The following is a 20,804-nucleotide window of genomic DNA, read 5'->3' on the forward strand; positions in this document are numbered from 1 at the left end:
ATTTTAGCTAATCCTAACTTCTGCGCAAGCACAATCCAATTCTAATTGTGCAACTAAAATATGCAGTTTCTCTAAGAGAGTTCAGTGGAAATTCCCCTTGCCAAACTGACTGGATGAATGGCTGTTATATAAACCCCACCACTGCATGTTGTGGCGTGCCGGGAACCCGACGTAGTTAACTCCCCTCTTGAATCAACTTTTAGACCAGTCATCGTTCAGATCCCAGAATGCCCCCACAGGAAGGTTCGCCGCGAGAAGCAAGAGGAGGAGAGGAGCACAAAATAGGCTGACTTCACCGGAGGGCAAGCCGTTTTCATAGTGAGGCTGCGAGGAACCGCTGGGGCGTGTCTGGAGAAGCCGCTCGGCTAAGAGCCCTCGCGGAGGGAAGGGTCGGAGCGGGAGGGGATCAGTGTCCGCGAACCGGCCCAGGGCCTGGCAGCGCGCTCCCTCCTGCTGCGCTGTAGCAACCCGCTAGTCTCCGTATGCTTCCCAGGACGGCGTGGGAATCACGGGGCTGTAAACCCCACAACAGGCATCCCTCTCGCGACTTGCGCCTTAGAACAACAACAGGACGCTCGCGCCGGAAATTTCAAACGGCCCAGAAGCCACGCCCTTCCCGGAACCGGAAGTTTTGCAACTAGCGCCCCTTGCCGGTCGGCTATTTATAAAGGGCGGGGCTGCAGCAGGAACTGCAACTCCCAGAATGCAGCGCGGAGCTTCCGGTTTCCGGCGAGAGGACCGGAGTGAGTGTTTACACCGGCGGCTCTGCGGCCGGATTCCTTCCGCGGGACGGGTGAGGGCGCTGGGTTCCGGGGCGCGCGGGCTCGTCGTCTGTTGACTAGTTACCTGGTCCCATGGGAGCAGTGGGGTCGTCACCAAAGAGATAATGTCCCTGCCTCACGACTGGCTATCTCTGACCTTGGGCCAGTGACTTCACCTTTGTGAGTTTCAGTTCCTCGTCTGTAACATGTGGATGATAATGTCTGCCTCAGGTCACAGTTGTGAGAATTAAATGAGATACGGCCTATAAAGAGATCTCTTCCCTTCCCTGTCATAAACCTGGAGATGGAAGGTACCTTGAGGATGCCTTAAGATCTGCCGGGCAGCCTCAAAGCCTTCCTTCACAGCCTTTTTTCTTTTCTTTTCCAAAGAAGCCTGTTTGGAAGCAATAGCGATTATAACAAGGGCTTGTCTTTCCTTACAAGATTCTTCCACTCTCAGAGTTTCTGATTCATTTTCTGGGGACCCATGTGTGCCAGGCATAGGGACAGTAAGTCCGAAAAATATCTAGTCTTTGCTTTCAAGGGCCTCCATGAATGGGGTGCGGGAGAAATTGAGAAGTAAATAGATATTTGTAACACTTTGCCCTGAGGGAATATGGGGACAACAGAGGAAAGGGAGAGGGGACAGAGGAGGTTGGATTTGGGTTGGTCTTGATAGGAGTTTGCTAAGAGACCAAGGAAGGAAGAGGCATTACATACGGTGTTAGCAGATGAGCAGAGGTGTAAAGTGGGAGAGAGCTTTGTTATGAATGGAGGCTTGGTGGGGGTGGACTTAAGTGTTGGGGAGGGTGGGGTGGCACAGGGCTCTTCGGGAAGAAAGCTGGCAAGAGAGAACAGATGTGAATGTTTTTGTAAGCCGGGCTGTGGAGTTTAGACTTATTCATAGAGGTGGTTTGGAGTTATTGGAGGACTTTTAAACAGAGGAGTGACTTGATCAGATCTGTATTTTAAAACGATGAGTTGGGTGGCAGCATGGATATTTGATAGGGAGACGTAAGAGGCAGGGAGCTTATAGAAAGCTGTTGTAGTAGTTCAAGCAAGAGTTGATGAAGAAACTGGAAATAAGGAGTGTATGTAGGGGAGAGAGTTGGATGATCTCATTTGAACCTCACAACATTCCTATTAGATGGGATGATTTTTTATGTCCACTTTAAAGATGAAGAAACTGAGGTCTAGAGAACGGAAGTTCCTTGCTGTCCATCATAGGATGAGTAAAGAGAGGACCCCCACGTTCTCGTTCTGGCCTCCTGGTGCTGTATCCTGTGCTTTCCAACAGTGTCACACTGAATTATCACTCATTCAACCCCTTGGTGGGGTGGTAGTCTGCCTTTTAACCACTAAGGCTTTGTTCCTTTACAGGGAGAAAGAGAGAGCGCGAAAGAGAGAGGATGTCTCTCTCAGATTGGCACCTAGCGGTGAAGCTGGCTGACCAGCCACTTGCCCCAAAGTCTATTCTTCGGTTGCCAGAGACAGAGCTGGGAGAATACTCACTGGGGAGCTACAGTATTTCATTTCTGAAGCAGCTCATTGCTGGCAAACTCCAGGAGTCTGTTCCAGACCCTGAGCTGATTGGTGAGTCTCTGTGGACTGGGGATGGGCTGCTGCTCTGATCTCTTTTTGGGGAGGATACTTCTGAAATTACAAGGGTAAATTGAGAGTTTCGGATTCGTTGCCTCATAATGTTAACACTCCAGGGAAGAGAGTGTTGTTAGGTAAATAGAAACAGAAATCACATAATAAAACTATTGGTTGTCATTTCAGTTGTGTGTTATATTGAAGTACTTTAGCACAGATTTCCTTAACTATGAGTTTGTTAAATTCTTCGAAAGAGCAAGAATTTGGAGTGGGCTAGGGAAAGATGAGCTCGTCAGGGAAAGCGCCCCAGTATATGGCATTTGGGGTGGGTACTAGGGGGTGGTTAGAAGAACGTTTGTTGGTTGATTAGGGGGAAGGCAGTGAAAAAGGATCCTTTCCTAGACAAGCGCAGTCTAGCTGGAGGAAGGAGGAATTTAAATACCACATAAGTTAGATTATAAATATAATGGTGAATAAACTGGCAAAATGGTATAAACTCGCAAAAAGTACGTTTTCAGTCATAAAAACACTGGATTCATCCTTTTTTGTTGTTGCATTTTCCCCTTCATTTGAATCGAGCTGTGTCCATGATGTTAAGCTCTAGAGCTTTCCTGTGCATGGAATCTACATTTTATGGGTTTGCACTTGCTAGCAGTTGTTATTAATGTGTGTTTGTTAAATAAGAGCACTTTTTAAAGCATATAGCATTCTCCAGCTATCTGGCCAATCAAGATAAGGTTCTTAGGGGACAGAAACCATCTAAATTGTTTTGAGGAGCAAAGTATAAGTGGACAGTTCTTTTTAGATCTGATCTACTGTGGCCGGAAGCTAAAAGATGACCAGACCCTTGACTTCTACGGCATTCAACCTGGGTCCACAGTGCATGTTCTGCGCAAGTCCTGGCCTGAGCCTGATCAGAAACCAGGTGAGTGAGGGTTAGCCATTAGTCAAACAGGAAGAGCTTATGGAATATCTACAAGGGAAGGGTCTGTGTATTCTTGAGGCATGGGCCTGGGGGTGACAGAGGATGATTTACTGAGACGATGATATCTTCCTTACTGATTGGATTAGACCACATTAATAAACAGGGTGCAGTTTTGACCTTCTTGCTGCCAGCACCACTGACAGAAGGGGATGTGTTTCTCTACTTTTTCAGTTCATTACCCACTGTTTTAACGTGGTGGGGAGTGTGTGTCTATTTAAATTCCTGTAGGTTAACAGTTTATTTCGCAATGAACTTGGTATCTTTTTGTTACTGTTGTTACTGTTCTCTTTAGAAAAAAGCTGAAACCCCTCTAATGCTGTAGTTGGTTCTCTTCTTAGCAGGTCTTCCATCGAACTGCCCCAGGTGATGGTGTGCTCGCTCAGCTCGCTTCTCCTGCTATACTGGTCATTTAGTTTCCTGAAGCTTGAAAATATTCAAACAGTATTAATGTAGCTCTTGGAGAATACATACAAAGCCTCTAATGCCATTTTGATTTATTAATAAAGGGTGCTGCTTGGAATTCATAGTTTAAGTTTTGCATCTGTGTTTTAAAAGCATCCTCAAGGGTAAAGCTAAGCTGTCTACAAGAGGTTAGCTATGTTAAACTGGCAGTTTGACATATTTTTATAATGTTCATGATTGCTGTGACTGGTTATCAGCTTGAAATTTTCCCTTTTTTCAATTCTAAACATAAAGGAAAGAAAGATTTTCTTTTATACCCTGATGGGAAGTGAGAAAGAGAAAGGCAGAGAGTCTCTGACACCCGGGAGTTGGCCTGGCCCTCAGCCAGTCTATGGAACATGAACAATTTCACAGGTCACCAACGTCTACAAGGCTCCTCACTCTGAGACCATGATGGATCAAGACAAAATAAGATCCCTCTCATTTCTGAACAGAGACAAAAACCTGGATGTTGTCCAGACCACAAAAGTGACGAACTGTCCCTCTGTCCTGGCTATTATGAATGACCGTTGCTTCTTTGCCAATCACAGCTTTTGCTTTGCTCTAGTTTTTCTTCCATCTAGATAAGAATTATTAAGATACCCAATCGTAAAATCACCCCCACTTCCTGACAGCACCTAGTCCAGAGCAAAGCCCTGCTTCCTTAAACTTCCCCCCAAATCACCAGTCAAATTCCAAATCCTGTAATAAGTCCTTTCTAACACCCTCTTACTGAGATGCCCCACACTTCCGTGGTGTGCTTTCTCCTCTCTGGAAGGAGCAGCAAACCCAACTTGTTCACCTGCATGTGTGGCCCTCTGGTCTTGGCTGGAGGGCATTGACAGGAGGAAAGTAACATTCATTGCTTCTTTGAGCCAGATTGTTTCATTTGTTCATTATAGTGGCCCCACAGGGTAGGTAACAGTATTGGCATTTTATAGATGAAGAAAAAGAGAGTTAGAAACGTATTTATTCAAGGTTACCTCCTTAGAGAGTGAATGCAAGAGCTGGGATGTGAATCCAGGTTTTCTTGGCTCAAGAGCCCATGTTCTTTCCACTGGGCTGGCTGCCTCCTACTTCCAAAGGGTGAGATTACCTCAGAGATATTATGGAGACAACTATAACTCTTAGCTGGCTATCAACTTAAGATACTAGGAGTCCTTTTCTTCCCCCCTTCTGCCTAGAGATTTATTTTTAAAACAAGTGGGTTTTTTATTGGGAAGTGAAAGGAAACTTAGATCTGAAAAGAAACTGTTTTGTGATGGAATTTTAGATATTTTATCTTTGAGTGCTCTTCCAAAAGGAAGCACATTTCTTGATCTCTCACTAGATTAGCGCCGGTAGGAGGAAGAACCTGTCAGTTCCTCTTTGCCCACCTGGATCCCTTTGGTGGCTCTCCATGGACGGTTACAAATCCCTTCAGGATCTCTTAGCCTGCTGTTTGAGCAGCGATGTGTACCTCGAGCTCCAGCCACAAGAATGACTTACCGTTCCTTTGAAGCACCTCGCTCTTTTGTCCTTACCTGCCTTTGCACGTGTTCTTGCTTAGGCCTGGAATACCTTTTCCTAGTAGACATCTGCTCTAACTTAAATATCCTCCCAGATGGTCTCCTCTGGGAGGCAGCTTTGTGTGGCCCTCCCTCAGGGATGGCTATCGGCCTCCATGTTCCCTACACCCTGGCTGGGATCCACATCTCTGCTGAGGTCCTCAGCCTGGTACCTTGTAATTGTGTGTTTGCGTGTTTGATTGAGTCTTGTTTCTCCTACTGTCTTCAGAGTTCCTTGATGGCAGGGACTCTTATTTCTTGTATTCCTGTGCCTTGCCCAAAACCAAGTGTGGAGTAAATACTTAGTACATATTTATTGAATTAATAAATTAGGTAATTTACTTAAGATGAATCTTTTTCGAAAGTGACAACCCGTATAATTAGAACTATAGGTAGGAATATGGTTGGGACCAGGTGTCCCATTCATCTTGCTTTGGGAATGGTGCTCCTGGGTTGGCCAGTACACAGTCTGTACAATCACAAGTAGCCATCCTAGGCGAGGGTAACCACACTTTTAAAAGTGTGACCCGTGGTGAACTTCCTACTTACACCCCCTCCTTTTATCCAAATTTCTTCACTTATGAAAGCGATAATTTCCTAAATAGTAAACTAACCAAGTAAAATTAAGACAATGACTAAACTTTCCCATATATATGAGTCATAGTGTCCAAAGATCAAAAAGAAGCTTTGAGTTCCAGTAAAACACTTGCTGTCAGATGAGTGAGGAAAGTTTAAGAACCCTAGTGTGTTTTCTTGGTCCTTCTTGTTTTTTCTTTTTTTTTTTAATTGAAAATAATATTACAGAAGCGTGAAAGGAAATATCAAAGAGGAAATAATTACCCTGATCCTGTCACCTACCTAAGTGCTGTTCTTCCACTTGTCCCCTTCCAGCCTCGGGCCACATGTGCACTGACACGTTTCGTGTAGTTTTCCTAGAGAATGCACATCCACCTTTGTGTTCTATTTCTTTCCCTTAACGTATTGTGTCAGTGTAATTCCATATTGTTCAGATGGCTTGCAGCACTTCTTATAAATCACTGCATAAAAGTCTTCTGAGTTGATTATAGCTTCCTTTTTTCAAATGTAAGAAGTCTAGAATTCCTGCAGTGAGATATTGATCAGAGCAGTCTCTTTCATGTGGTAAGAGTCCCCCCTGCTGGAACTTGAATTTGTTTATCTCCTGAAGATGCTTAAAAGAGAGTGCAGTTTTCACATCTGTGGCATTAATGGGTTTTTCTGAATGGGCACTCACATTCTTAGTGGGGTGATGAGGGAAGGGAACCTGCAGACCAAGCTACATCTGGGCGCATGCTGAAATGATGTTCTGTGTCTGCAGCAGGGGCAGGACCTGGGCTGTAGGGTAACTGAGTGTCTTGTCCCCAGAACCTGTGGACAAAGTGGCTGCCCTGAGGGAGTTCCGCGTGCTGCACACTGCCCTGCACAGCAGCTCCTCCTACAGGGAGGCGGTGAGTGTGTGCCAGGGCCCCCTGCCCGAGACTCTTGCCAGGCCTGCAGGAGAGGGTGTGAACGCTGGCGAGTGGTGTAGAGTGGGAGCTGGAAGCCTGTTGCCATGGCTACCAAGAGTTCCTCGGGGACTTTTTGCCGTGTCTGTGGGTCTCAGTAGAACCCTGTCTTCTCCCAAAGAGGCTCTCAGCTAGGCATTGTTAATTCCTTCTAATGATAATGATACAACCTCTCCTGACACTGGCCTCGTGGAATGAATATGGTGACAGCCAAAGGATCTACATACTGTTTCTGCTGGGCCTCATCCTTTGACTTTGGCTGAATTGCCTGCCCACTGCTCCTTACCTAGATTTCCTCATTGGGAAAGCACACTGATGTATTTCTGTAGGAGAGTTGATAAGCAAAATTAATACAGCTGTGAACTTCCCAATATATCTGAAGGTGAAACGATAATTGTATGGAGATTCAAAAGGACTTTTGGGACCTAGAGAAACCTTTGTGAAAGGCTTCTAATGAGAGCCTTTATTTTGGAAGCATTGAAACTGTAGATGAGGGGAAGGACCAGAGATTGAAGGTTTACTGTGGTCTTGCTTTTTTATTGTTTGTTTCCCCTCCAGTAAGCCATGATCTCAGAGAAAAAACAGGTTCCTCTGTTTCATGGGGCCATTGTTCCACTGTGGCAATGTATGTGCAAGCACTTGGTGGGAGGAAATACTTCAGCAGAGTGTGGGTATTTGCTGAGTGGATCAAGCTGGTTGGAGTGCTCAGCCCTCTCCATCTCTCCTGCAGGTCTTTAAGATGCTCAGCAACAAGGAATCTTTGGATCAGATCATTGTGGCCACCCCAGGCCTCAGCAGCGATCCCATTGCTCTTGGTAAGCGCAGGATTGAACTTGAGGAAATAGGTGTTAGAGAAGGAGAAACCAGGAGAAGCCAATTACCCTAAAGAGACTTTGACCATCTTTTAAAGAATCACTGGTCTTGTAGGGGAGGGGGAGTAAGCAACCATATACCCAGCCCTCCAAGAACTCTACCCAGCCCTCTGGCAGTCTCAAAGAGAAATCATGGCCTAACTAACATCATAAATGAGACTATGAGGATGCCAAATGAGGGTAGCGATTAGCTCAAACCATAGCAATCAAGGAAGTCTTCTGGCATACCTTGATGGATGAGGGAAGAACCCAGAGATGTGGGGAAAGGAGGCTGGCGTGTCAGTACTCAGTATGTGACCTCAGTGCAGGGGGAGGTGGTGGGTAGGGAACAAGATGGAGAGTATCTAGCTTGTGCTGGTGGTACTTGGTTTCCTCTACTCATGAGGGCTGCTTTGGGGTCCAGTGTCCCTGTTGAGCTGGTTGCTCTGAGGCCTAAAGCCTCTTCTCCCTCCTGGATCTGGCTAGATTTCTAGTCTCTGAGGTGCGCCCCATTCTCCTTCAGGGGTTCTCCAGGATAAGGACCTTTTCTCTGTCTTCGCTGATCCCAACATGCTTGATACGTAAGTATACCCATCTGTCTCTCCTCATACGGTTAGGCCAGAAACCTAATTGTCAGCCTGGATTCTGCTCTTGGAGCCTATCCCTGGTCTACCCCGAAGTCTACCTTCTAAATGTGTCAGGAGGTAAGAAAGAGCAGGAGGTTCTGGGGGAATGACAAGCCCAGGGGCAGGGGCAGGTGGAAATGCCAAGATGAAGCAGGGTTCTGAGGGAGGTGGCTCTGCAGGCCAGGTTCAGTTTAGACCTCATTCAGTAGATATTAGGGAGCCTTTGAAGGATTTTAAGCTAAGGAAAGAAGCAGATGCATAGATCCATAAAATTTTAGAGCTGGAAGGGACAGTAGAGATTTTGCAAGTGAAGAAAACAACCAGACCCTGGGAAGAGAAGGGACCTGTCAAAGATTGCCCAGGGAAGTAGTGATGGAGTCAAGACCAGAGACTTGACCCCTGAGCTTCCCTGGCTGTACGTGTCCCATCATGCCTTGTGGAGGAGAAGGTGAAGCATCTGCAGTGGATTCCAGGACTGAAGGCCTTGCCGCTATTGCTGGGGGCAGAGGAGCAGGAGGGCAAAGCCAACTGGAGGGAGATGCTAAAGACGGGAATTTTTCTTTTAACAATTTTTTTTTATATTGACTCTGAGCTAACATCTGTTGCCAATCTTCCTCTTTTTTTTTTCTTCCCCAAATTCCCCGTACATAGCTGTATATCCTAGTTGTGAGTCCTTCTAGTTCTTGTATGTGGGATGCTGCCACAGCGTGGCTTGATGAGCGGTGCATAGGTCTGCACCCAGGATCCGAACTGGTGAACCCTGGGCCGCCAGAGTAGAGCGCACAAACTTAACCACTATGCCACCGGGCCGGCCCCAAGACTGAAGAATTTAAGGGCAGACATAGGCACTTGATCGTTGTGATTGGCACCGGAAATCCTGTCAGGGCCAAGAGTACTCTTTCCCGCTTAGTCACCATTGGGTTTCTTTCTGCCCCTGTTCCAGGTTGGTGCCTGCTCACCCAGCCCTGGTCAATGCCATCGTCCTGGTTCTGCACTCAGTGGCAGGCAGCACTCCGCTGCCAGGGGCTGACTCCTCTTCCCGGAGCATGCCCTCCAGCTCATACCGGGATATGCCAGGTGAGCCTCAGGAGAGCAAAAATTGCCGTCTCCTAGAGTGGGCAGTGGCCCAGGGATTTGCTTTACTCAGCAGCTATGTATAGCACTGGCAGAGGGTGTTCCTTGGGAACTCTCGGTTTGAGTCAGGGAGTGCATCTGTCCTGTAATTTTCCAAGGGGAGAGAGGAAAATATGAATTTGGAGAGTATGTGAACTGAGATTCTGGAGCTACGCCTGTGCCTTTCTGTTCTTCCTCCGGAAATCTGTTCTCCCTCCTCCAGGTGGCTTCCTCTTTGAAGGGCTCTCTGATGATGAGGACGACTTTCACCCTGTAAGTGGCCTGGCTGCCTGCCCTTTGCGGGAGATGGTGCTGAAGATGGGCCCCTCCCTGGGACCTGGCACACCCAAGCTGGGAGGTTGGCATAGGCCATTTGGTGGCCAAGTCTCTGTCATACTGTTCCTCTCTGAACCTGGCAGCTTGGGGAGTCTTCCCCAAGAACGGTTCCTGGAGTGGGGTGGGGTTCACCTGGGAGTGTCACAGTGCTGCTTCCCTGATTCTGGTGCCTCCTATCTCCAGAGTGCCAGGTCCACGCCCTCTAGCAGCACACCCAGCTCCCGCCCAGCCTCCCTGGGCTACAGTGGAGCTGCTGGACCCCGGCCCATCACCCAGAGTGAGCTGGCCACCGCCTTGGCCCTGGCCAGCACTCCGGAGAGCAGCTCTCACACGCCAACCCCTGGCACCCAGGTATGGAGAGAGAGCCAGAAGATGGAGGCTGGGCCCCCAAGGGAGAAGCTCCCTAGCAGTAGAATGGGTTAACCTTTTCTGGGTCTGGTGCTAGTCTGGTTTGAGATGAACTCTGCTTGGAGCCCTGGTGGTTTTCTCAGTTTATACCCCCCTCACTTGCCTTTAGGTCTCGGGAGTCTGGGGTTCAGCACAGTCCTGATTGATTCCTCCTCCTGGTAGTTCAGAAGGACCTCCCCCTACATAATGTACACTTCCTCATCCTCACAGGGCCCAGCCATTACTGGCTTAAGCATTCCTGGTGACGGTCACTCCAGCTTCCAAGGCCATCTCTCCCAGTGCTGGGTCCTAAGCTAGGTCAGGTGCTCAGTTCCATTTCCATTGAGCAGAAGAGAATGGAACCTTTTCTGCCCACATAGTGAGCTATTAGGTACCTCTGTGTGGTTGTCTCATGCAGGCCCCTGTTGGGAGGCAGAAGTTGGGCACCCTAGGGTCATGATGGGGTGATGTGACAGCAGTGGGTGTGTGCTGGGAGATTGAGATGGCTCTGAGGGTGGCACTAACCGTTGATTTATGTCTAGGGCCATTCCTCAGGGACCTCACCCATGTCGTCTGGTGTCCAGTCAGGGACGCCCATCACCAATGATCTCTTCAGCCAAGCCCTACAGCATGCCCTGCAGGCCTCTGGGCAGCCCAGCCTTCAGGTCAGTCTGCCCACTGCTCCTGTCCATGCAGCTTCTTAGTTACTTTGGGTACTGAGCTTTTTTCTGCTCTCTGGAGGACCTTCCCACTTGGCACACTTCACTCTTAGAACAGCTGGGGCGTGGCAGAGTGACAGGAGAGGATGCTTCCATTCCTGCACCCAGTGACCATCACCTGACTCCACTGACCATCTGGCTTAGATACTTATGGCAGTCTTAGTCAAAGAGTCATTCATTCTGTGAGCATGGACTGAGTGTTGAACAGGTGTATACCAGGCCTGGGTCCAGCTCCCGTGGTAGAGACGAGCCAGTCCTCATCCCTGCCATGGAGGAGCACCAGGGAGTTACTGAAGTGGGGGAGCAGCAGGGCGTCAAGCCCAGCCCAGGCTTGAGCTGAGGCCTGAGTTCAGGCAAAACTCTTCTGAGGAAAGAGTGTTTAAGCTGATTGTCAAAGAATTAGTTAGAGGTTAGCCAGGTAGGGAAGTCAGTGTTGGAGGTGGGAGAATGGTGGCCAGGCAGAGGCAGCTACATGTTTGAGTGAATGTGTGGAGGTCTGTGTGACATACTCAGAACTGCAAGGCCAGCAGGCAGTGTCCTGGTGTAGAAGATCCTGAGATGGAGTCAGAGAAACAGAGAGCAGGAGCCTGAGTGGAGGGCCTTGAGTGCCTGGGTGAGGAGGTTAGCCTTGATCCTGCAGTCACCAGGGAGCCATGGAAGGTTTTAAGCAGGGAGTGACGCCATCTGCTCTGCTTCATGGAATGGTCACCCTAGCAGCTAAGTGGAAGACTCAAGGGTTCAGTGATTTCTTGCATGCCTCTGCACAAGCTGTCTGCTCTACTCTCTTTCCTTTGCTCCTCACAGTAAGCCTTGGGGGGTGAGCATCATTTCTGGAACTTATCGAGGGTCATAAAGCCTTTAAGTGGTAGAGACAGTGTTCCAGCCCATGTGGCTTTCGCTACCCCATGTGGCCCTGGTGGACAGTGAGGGGCACAGGAGCAGGACCCGTGGACAGCTTGTCTTTTCCGTTTGTTTGCCTGCCCCAGCTAGAGGCCTGTTTACAGCTCAGGAGCTTTCACTGGCTCCACCTGGTCTGTAAACTGGATCCGAGTTGGTTTGTGTGGGTTTTTAAAAGCCCTCCACATCCTTGCCCTTGCCTGCCTATCTCTGAATTTGCATCTCTTCCCCACAGCCTTCTCCTTCCCACGTGTGAACACATCGTTTTCCCTAAGTTGTGCACTTCCCTCCTTCATGACGTAGATATTAGTGAAGGTTTGAAAGTACTAAAGGAAAATGTGGGTTAATTTCTTTAAACTCTTATAGTAGAGAAGGCCTTTCATAGTTGAAAGTCAAAATCCAGGAGCCATTATATAAAGAGTGATAAATTTTCGGTTTGTAAAATTGAAAATTTCTGCATAGCAAACCAAACCAGCAAAAAAACCCCAAGTAGTCTGAAGACTAACAACAAACTAGGAAAAAAATCTGTAACACACATCAGACAAAGGACAAAACATCCCTGTAGGTGGAAGTTCTAGTAATGTAGGACCACAGCTCCATAGGAAAATGAGCAAAGAATATATATAGACTATTCATGGAAAAGGAAATCCAGATGGCCCTTAAAGCCATGTAATTCCTTGCAGTCACATTTCTCAGAATTTATCCTGGAGATGTATGTGCATGTAGAAAATGACGTTTGTACCGAATCAGTCACTGCAGCATTGTTTGTAAGGGCAAAAGATTGGAAACAGCTCAGTTATGGTACATTTCAGGACATCCACAAGTTGGAATATTAGACAGTTATTAAAAAGTTCTTTATGTACTGGCTTAGAGAGATCTTCAGGATACATTAATTATGTTTAAAAAAAAGGGTGGATATAGAACAGGAGTAAAGAGAAGGGTAAATATAGGAGTATATATTTATATTTCCTCAAAGAAAATAAAATAGGATATCTATAGTGGGGATAGAAGTGGGTAAGAGTAAGTAAGACTTTTTACTACGTATCATGCTCAAACCAAAACTAGTTTTAAAATTTATCCCTCTTCCCCATTTGTGTGTGTGTGTTTGTGTCTATACATTGCAAGAGAAAGCAAGTAATTTAATCTTTTGAAATTTAGACATTGAGTAACTTGTGCTTTCTCTTTTGATTCTTATGTTAAAATTTCCCCTTTTTTATTGAACAAACTTTTAATTTGTTCTCTACCCTCAGGCCTCTGTTGTAGTCTTCCTAGAAGCCTTGTGTTCTGTGGAACTTCATGTCAGCAGCTTTGCTCTAGGAACCTACCTTCCTCTCTCCTCCTGAAAGGATAGACCTAAGTGAGTCTCCATAGGGTTCCAACTAACAGCTTCTGCCTGGTCCTCTCTTTCTGCAGAGCCAGTGGCAGCCGCAGCTGCAGCAGCTGCGTGACATGGGCATCCAGGACGATGAGCTGAGCCTTCGGGCCCTGCAGGCCACTGGCGGAGACATCCAAGCAGCCCTGGAGCTCATCTTTGCTGGAGGAGCCCCGTGAATTCTCTGCTCCTCCTGAGCCCCAACAAACTGCTAAGGCAGCTGCCCACGGGAAGCACTCCTGAAGGTGCCCCAGCTCTCCTCTCCCCAATACACGTGATGGTCAACCTTCTGCTTTGTCCGGTGCTTGGCCTTTCTGGCTAATCTGAGCTGGTGGAGGCAATGGGGCAAGCATAGTGTGTGGGTCTTGGTACCGTGGCATCAGGGAGCAGGGCTGGCCCCTGCTTCTGGGCCCTGGGTGGAGAATTTTAGACCCATGTCATGGGATGCTGTGTGATGCCCACATTCTCTTTTGGGAGAAGTTTCCAGTGATAGCCCCCAGACCTTTGGTGCTGTGGGCTGTGGCATCCTCAGGATGTGCCCGAGGCTGCTGCCCAGTCTCCAGGGTGACCACTGTGTTACAGCTTTGGCCAGAAGAGACCTGTGATTCTGAGATGACCACAGTCTGGGGAGTGGCTAGGTGGACTTTCAGGGGGAGCAAGGAGGGGCAGCTTACCCTCCACATTGCTCCCTCTCCCAAAGGCTTCCAAAAGTTTTCTTGTCCTTCCCCTGGCCTAGTCTCACCAGGCATTCTTTGATGCCTATTCTGTAATGATGCCAGAATCCAGGCCTCAGAGCTGTGCCAGGAAGCAGGGCCCTCTTCTCTGTCCTGAAGGCATAAATACAAGAGCAGTTAAATAACAATACCAAACAACAACACCAACACGAACAGGGCTCAGCTTTCATATTGAAGAGAGGGCACCAACCCCCAAGCTGCTACTCCATCTGCCTAAGCTCTCGTTCTCCTTGGCACACCGTTCCCTGCTGCGTCACAGACATGGCCAAGTTGAGCGGGTGGGTTTCATGTGCTTTGAATACTTCATCAGGGAAAAATCCTTCCCCTCAGATGGTGTTTCGGTGGAAAGGAGATCAGAGGTCCACTCCTGCCCTGAGCCTTTGGTGAATGTTCCATCTGCAGCATCCGTGATCATGGTCACTTGGCTTTTGCTTGTCACCTCCTGGGACAAAAGGTTTACCATTTATAAGGACAAACTTCTCTGTCCTTTGTTCCCCACAGTGTTGACCTCTTAGTCCCCTTTCTGCTCCAAAGGGAACACAGATCAAGCCTGTTCCCGCTGCTCCATTGGCGAGGGTTCAGTTAGGGAGACTTGCCCCTCTGACCCGTCTGCCTGGTTTTGGTCCCCAGCACATCCTGTTCTTCTCTCTGGATGACCTCCAGCTCATCAGTGATACTCCTAAAGGGAGGTTCGCAGGAGGACCCATGAGTCCAGACATGGCCTGAACAGCACATTGTTCTTTCCTTCCTCCAGAAAATATGAGGTCTCTCCATACTTCTCTCTTCATCCTAGAGTTAATGCTGAGAGGTGTTTGTATTGGCTGAAATGACTTAACTCACCAGGCTTCTTGGTCCCAGGCCTCTTTGTGCCTCAGTAGTCTGCCAGGAGCCCAGCTGCCTTCTTGTGGTTGGGAGCAAAGACCAGGAAGCTCTGTCTTGAACCCGATGTCTCTGGCTTGTTTGTGGTGGAAACAAAGACCAGTTCCATCCTCATGGGCCTGCCTTGGTCAAATGGGGCTGACACAGCCCTTCCTGTCCCCATGATACAGCCCACCTAAAGCTGGTTTCCATTCTGAGGCAACTTGCACCCTGCCCCCAGAGACCGACTTCAGAGGCGCTGGGGCTCCTTAACTTCCCCACCCCATTATGCTGCGGAACATTTGGGTGACCTTGCCCTGTCCCTGGAACTGATACCCAAATACCAGCTACACTGCTTCCCAGAATTGAGCCATCCCCACGACTTCCCTTTCCCTTCTTTGTCAGCTCTTTCCTCCAGGGCCTTGGCAAGTTGGCTTTGCTTCCTGTGGCCATGTTTTAAATAATATATGTTGAGTCTGATAAGTTCCCCGGCTGAGCCTGGGGCTTTCCATGGGCCAAGAACTCCTTCCTCACCATTGTCCCCTTCACCCTTTTGACAGATATTCATTCAGCCTCTAGTCTGTGCCAGGTACACATGATGTGGTCCTTGCTCTCACAGAGCCGTGTCGTTGGTAAGACAGGTCTACACTAAAACCTGATGTCGTTGGTAAGACAGACAGGTTTACACTAAAACCTCATGAGCAGCAGGCCAGGCAGGTATCGTGGGCTAGGGGCTCATAGGAAGGGGAGCTCACTTGGGTTAGGGTGGGTGTGTGTGTGCAAGGGAGGGCTTCTTGGGGGAAGTGGCAGCTAAGCTGAGACCTGAAGGGTGAGGAGGAATTGGGCAGGAAGGTTTCCGGGCTGAGTGGGCTGGGAGCAGGGAGAACACAGCTCCTGTAGCCTCATATGTCAGGATGGATTTTGAGGTAGGCAGGGGCTAGATTGTTTGAAGCCACATAAGCAGTTTGGACTTAGCCTCAGGACAATGGGGAGTCAGAGAGAGTCAGTTTTGCATTTTAGAAAGGTCACTGGCTGCTGTGTATGAAGAGACGGGGAGTGGGACAAGCTTGAAGGGAGACCAGTGAGGAAGCTGTGATCCACTTGGAGCTGATAGTGGGCTGACCTGGCAGTGTGGCAGTGCGGGAGGAGAGGAGAGGGTGGATGGAGAGAGACTTCAGGAATTCGTGTGGATGCCACATCTTGGGAAAGGTGAGTGTACTATTATTAGCTCCATTGATCAGATGAGGACACCGAGGTTGAGAGGTGATATCATCTGTCCATAATCTCATGGTTAGGTGGTAGACAAGTTGGTCTTAGAAACTCAGGTTTGTTTTACTCCAAAGCTGGCACCCTTTGCCCTGCTGCCTGTGGCTTCTGAATGTGGAGGAGTGGGAGGTGGTGGGTCTGATCAGGCTGAGAAGCTTGGGCTTTATCCTGAGGGCAAAGAGCACCCCTTGGATGGCTTTAGGCAGGGCAGTGGGGACCAGACTGTGTGTGAGCTAATCTAACAGCTGCCTGGAGGCCGGATTCGTAGGAAGTGAGATTGGGAGGGGGAGACCAGCTTGGAGGCTCACTACCTCCAGATGGACGTGATTGGGGCCTTGACTAGAGCTGCAGCAGAGGGGCTAGGAGAAGGGAGGGATGTGAAAGACAGACTAGATCTGGGGGGCAAGGGAGAGGGAGGAGGCAGGCAGGATGTGAGCGGGTACATGATGGTGCAGCAAGAATAAGGGATTGGGCTTGGGCTTTAGAATGCTAGACCAGTTTTGGACACATTAAGCTTGAGGTGCCATGGGACAGCCAGTTGGGGATGTCTTGTAGATAGATGTTTCTAGGCTGGAGATAATGTTCAGGAAGTTTTGAGTTGAAGACTGTGTCATTTGAGAAGGGAATTCAGCTTTTCAGGGAAAGGTAGAGGAAAAGGGACACCCACTAAGGAGTTAGACTTTATAGGGAATGGTGACTGATGGACGTGGAACATGGAAGCGGGTGGGATCTGCTGCTTCTGGGAAGAAGGCAAGAGCAGGAGTCATCTACGCTGTGGAGTAAAAGGAACTGGACAAAGAGGGCATGGTCATTGGTGTGAGATTCCGCAGAGAAACCTAGTAACAGAATGGCTGACCTTGGTCTTGCTGACTTGAGCCATGGTGACCTCAGGCAGATGTTACAGTGGAACCAGAGCCCAATTACAGGGGTTGAGGCCTGAATAGGTGGGGGAAGTGGAGGCAGGGAGGACAGAGAACTCTGGAGAACCTTGCTGGTGAGAGGGTAGTTGGAGGGGATATAGTTGGTGGTTAGAGGGGAGATGGAATTGAAAGTGAGCTGTTGCAGTTCAGCAGAGGTGAAGTTGGAATTGATCACGAGAACTTTTCTAGGAAGCTAAGGAAAAAAAAAAAACGGAGAGACCCCGAAATAGAATATGCAAATATGCTGAGACGGGTGAGTTTTCTGAACAGATCCTTTCTCCTGATATAACTCAAATTTATCTGGGCTGGCATGGGCTGGGCTGGCACAGCTTGCTGGGCACATGGGCCCCAGTTCTGCTCCTTGCCTCAGCCCCATCTGGCCTGGGCCCCAGACCAAGCTCTCAGAGCCCTGCCCGGAGGTGGCCTCTTGTTGCCTCTGCCACAGGCCTTGGCAGTGAATGTTTGGTGAGGATGTTGGGGGATTTATTTAGGTCTCCCTCTCTCTGCTTACCCTGCCTCTCCAAGACCCCTCTGGCCCTGGGCTGGGGTTAGGTCAGCTTGGCTGTTCCCCTGGTTTCCCTGGGCCCTACCCTCTCTGGCTCCAGTAGGCTGTGCAGTTGCTGGCAACAGAATTCGGCTTCCTCTGTGCTTGAAATGCCTTTTGCAGAGACCCAGGCACTGCCCTACCCAACTCTGGCTAAGTGGCTAACAGCAATGCAGTACAATAGTGCTCACTTATCAAACACCCTCTCTGTGCCAGTCATTGAGCTAGGCAGTCACGTGTGCCATCTTAGTGATCCTCGTAACAATCCTGAAAAGTAGATATTATTATCCCCATTTATAGGTGAGTGCTTCCTGTTAACAGGACGTGACTGTGCTGGGAAACGGGCCATTCCAGGGTTTGGGTGGGATTGTTTCAACACGATTCCATCAGTGTACCCACCTGGGGCCTAGTCTGTGGCTGGCAGACCTGGAAGCCACTCAGAGGGGCTGAAGGGTCTGCTTACCACTTAGCCTGCCTAGAAGTGGCAGCCTGAGCCTTGGAGGGGAATCAGGCTTCTAAGTCAGACTGACCGAGGTTTAGGTCTCTTCCACAGACAGCCTAACCTCTTGGAGCCTCAGTTGTGTCCTGTTTGACATTTTCCCTCAATTTATATAAGTGGATATTGACAATGTGTATATCAGAGATTGCAGGGCACTCAGAGCTGGACTGGTGAATGTTCTAGATGACTGATGGAGTCAGGATCCTAACGAGGCAACCTTAATAAGAGAGACAGGAGCAGGGACAATCTAAGGTTTTGTGGTGGAGACTAGAAAACCGATTGCTTTCATGCAAGATGGGGTCTCATTTCTTCCCCTCCTGGGCCCAGATTCGAACTCAAATCTTTCTCAACCAGCGTCCCAGAAAGCCAGTTACTGATAGATGGGAATTGGTCTGAGGATGACCCTGGACTGAAACCAACAGGATTTAACAGCCTGGTGTCTCAGCCCAGTGAGGCGGTGCCTTGGAGGGGTTGTAATCAGGAGAGAAGAAGTTGGTCTTTCCAGCCCTCTGCTGCTCAGCTTCTGCTCTAGGTGTTGTGTTCTGATCTGACACCTGATCTTTGAAGCAGATGGACACAAACTGGATTGCCTAGCCCCTAGGAAGGCCTCAGGAGAGGTTTATTAAATGACTGACTAATGATGTCCTAGGAATCAACCAGGATTAAAGAGACCAGTCAAAGCCCCATGAGGGAACTAGTTGGACCTGGGGTTATTTACCCTCAAAAAAGAGTAGATTTAGAAGGGCATGACCTCTGTGTTGAAATCCCTGAAGGGCTCTATTCCAGGAAGAGTAATTAGATTTGGTCTGCGTGGCCTTGGAGGACAGATTTAGGACCACTGGGTGGGGTCTTCCCCTGGGGAAGAACGCTCTGTGTCAGAGCTAAAGGAGATGGGCACGGCTGCCTTGGGGGTGAGCACATCGGCATTGGAGGTATGTAAGCAGAGGCTGCATGACTGCCATGAGGGCTGTGGTAAGGGGCTCTCAGGTTGGACTGGATGACCTCTGAGAGTTACTTCTAATTCCAAGAAATGGGATTCTTGGATCACTGTGTCCATGAAAGAAGGATTACATCAGAGCTGGAAGGGTCCCGGGACACCTTCCATCCTGCAGAGACTCGAGTTTTAAAAGCATATTTATTTCAACCCACAAACAAACAAATGCACAAGATAGAATGAGAAAGCTTTGTCCATCTCTGGTCTTGATAAGAGATAGACCAGAAGAAGAGCTGATGTTTGAGCTCCTCTTTCTTATTTTGTAAACAAAGAAATAGAGGCCTGGGCTGGGGCAGGGCCTTGCTTAACTTGGCTCAGTGGCCTACCTGGGACTTGGTCTTCGGCCTCCCAACCATATCTAGTCAGGAGACTGACAGTCTAGATGGGTTCCACATGACTCCCACGAGATCCTGCTCTGCCTCAGGCCCTCGGCGCTGAGAATGGAGGCTCAGAGAGGGATTTGCGGGGTAGGGGTAGGGTGCGGGGGAGGGTGGAATTTGTCTCCAGAAAGGCTTGGGAGTGTAGTATATGGGTACACATTTAGTCTCCGCTAAGATGCCACTGTTCTGGAGCAGCCACCAGGTGGCACTCCCACCACAAGCCCAGTGCCATGTGGGCAGAGTTTTGGGGCTTAGAGACTGGGCTGGCCCTGGAAGGCATGTGTCATCTTTTTAGGGGAGCTGCGTGCCCTGATGGAAGGAGGAAAGGTCTGTCTCTTCTCTGCCAGTCTCCTTCCATCACTGAATATCCCCGTGTGGATTGTTACTTTTTGTCTCTCAATTTGGCTGGCCAGACTCTGACCTTAGCAGTTGAGGGTAGGGCCAATCAAATAAAAATGCATCTATAATGACTAGGACAGAGAACAGAGATGCAGCAATGGGATGCTGCTGGGAAGTGTTGACTCTCAGGACTAAGAAGGGTGGTGGCAATTAGTTCTCCATTACTGTGGGCTGAGCAGACATCCAGGAGGTGGTGGTTCTGAGCTGGCCTGGAAGGAAGAGGCAGGCATGGATAGGTAGGGAGGGCAGGCACTTGAGGGGAATGTCCTGGTGGATGTTTAGGGCTAGGCAGAGCACTAAGGAGATGGTGAGGTGTGGTACCAGGGCCCGTGAAAGCTGAGGCGGCTTTCCTCTGTGTGCCTTGCCTGGTCCAGCCCTCAGCCCTGACATGGTCTTCTGAAAGTTGGGTCAAGTACACTAAAGCTGTTGTGTCCGTGCCTGTGCTTGTGAGAATGTCATGCCTCTGCGCACAGTGAGCAAACAGTAAGTAAGAATTCCCAGATGTGGCCTATGTCACCATAAACTTCTTATTTTTGAATTATTTGCCAATATTTTAAAACTGGGAGTTTCAACAAAAAATATGTTTTTAGCTTCTCTTGAAAAATCAGTCTGTCTGTCACTGGGTGTACTTTGCCATGGCCCCCATGGACTGGAGCTGAGTAGCAACTGCCCTGTAGACAGGCCATGTGCCCTCCCAGTGTTCCCCAGCCCCACACCCCCTCAGCCTGATTCACTATTCTCAGGATCTCCCTGCAATGGGTGGGTGGGGGGGTGCAGTAAGAGTTGCTGTTGTTAGGAGCCAGAAGGCCTAGGTAGGCACCAAGCTCTGATGCCTTATATCAGGGGTGAGTCTAGCTTGAAGGGGCTGTTGTGGGCTTGGGCTTCTTATAAGGAGCCTGTCCTTACACACCCTCAGGCCTCTTGTTAGGGATGGGTCACTCCTTTGAAGACCAAGTGCAGCCATGGGATGAGGGCTGAGGAGCAGGTCAGAGGAACCTTGGGGAGTGGAGGGATGCTCCGAGTAGGGCCCTGAAAGACTGCTTGGAAGGCTGGGAA

General features: G+C 49.0%; 1 protein-coding gene across 6 annotated transcripts; it reads left to right on the plus strand.

Annotated features, from left to right (window-relative positions):
• The first annotated feature begins 201 nt into the window (after positions 1-201).
• On the plus strand, positions 202-13,444 carry UBL7 (ubiquitin like 7). Of its 6 annotated transcripts, none has more exons than XM_023653743.2 (11): positions 202-743; positions 2,142-2,354; positions 3,163-3,282; positions 6,714-6,796; positions 7,584-7,668; positions 8,228-8,285; positions 9,274-9,407; positions 9,667-9,716; positions 9,963-10,130; positions 10,709-10,831; positions 13,196-13,444. In XM_023653743.2, the coding sequence occupies exons 1-11, from the start codon at positions 704-706 to the stop codon at positions 13,331-13,333; spliced, it is 1,212 nt and encodes a 403-aa protein (XP_023509511.2). In that variant the 5' UTR covers positions 202-703; the 3' UTR covers positions 13,334-13,444. The 6 variants fall into 6 exon arrangements, with proteins under 6 accessions (XP_023509511.2, XP_023509514.1, XP_070125129.1 ...); XM_023653746.2 differs by lacking the exon at positions 8,228-8,285 and adding an exon at positions 8,322-8,408 and having other exon boundaries at positions 204-743; XM_070269028.1 differs by lacking the exon at positions 8,228-8,285 and adding an exon at positions 8,322-8,408 and having other exon boundaries at positions 247-793.
• The last annotated feature ends 7,360 nt before the right edge of the window (positions 13,445-20,804 follow it).

The sequence above is a fragment of the Equus caballus genome, chromosome 1 (assembly GCF_041296265.1).
Source record: "Equus caballus isolate H_3958 breed thoroughbred chromosome 1, TB-T2T, whole genome shotgun sequence".
In the NCBI taxonomy this organism is placed as follows: Eukaryota; Metazoa; Chordata; class Mammalia; order Perissodactyla; family Equidae; genus Equus; species Equus caballus.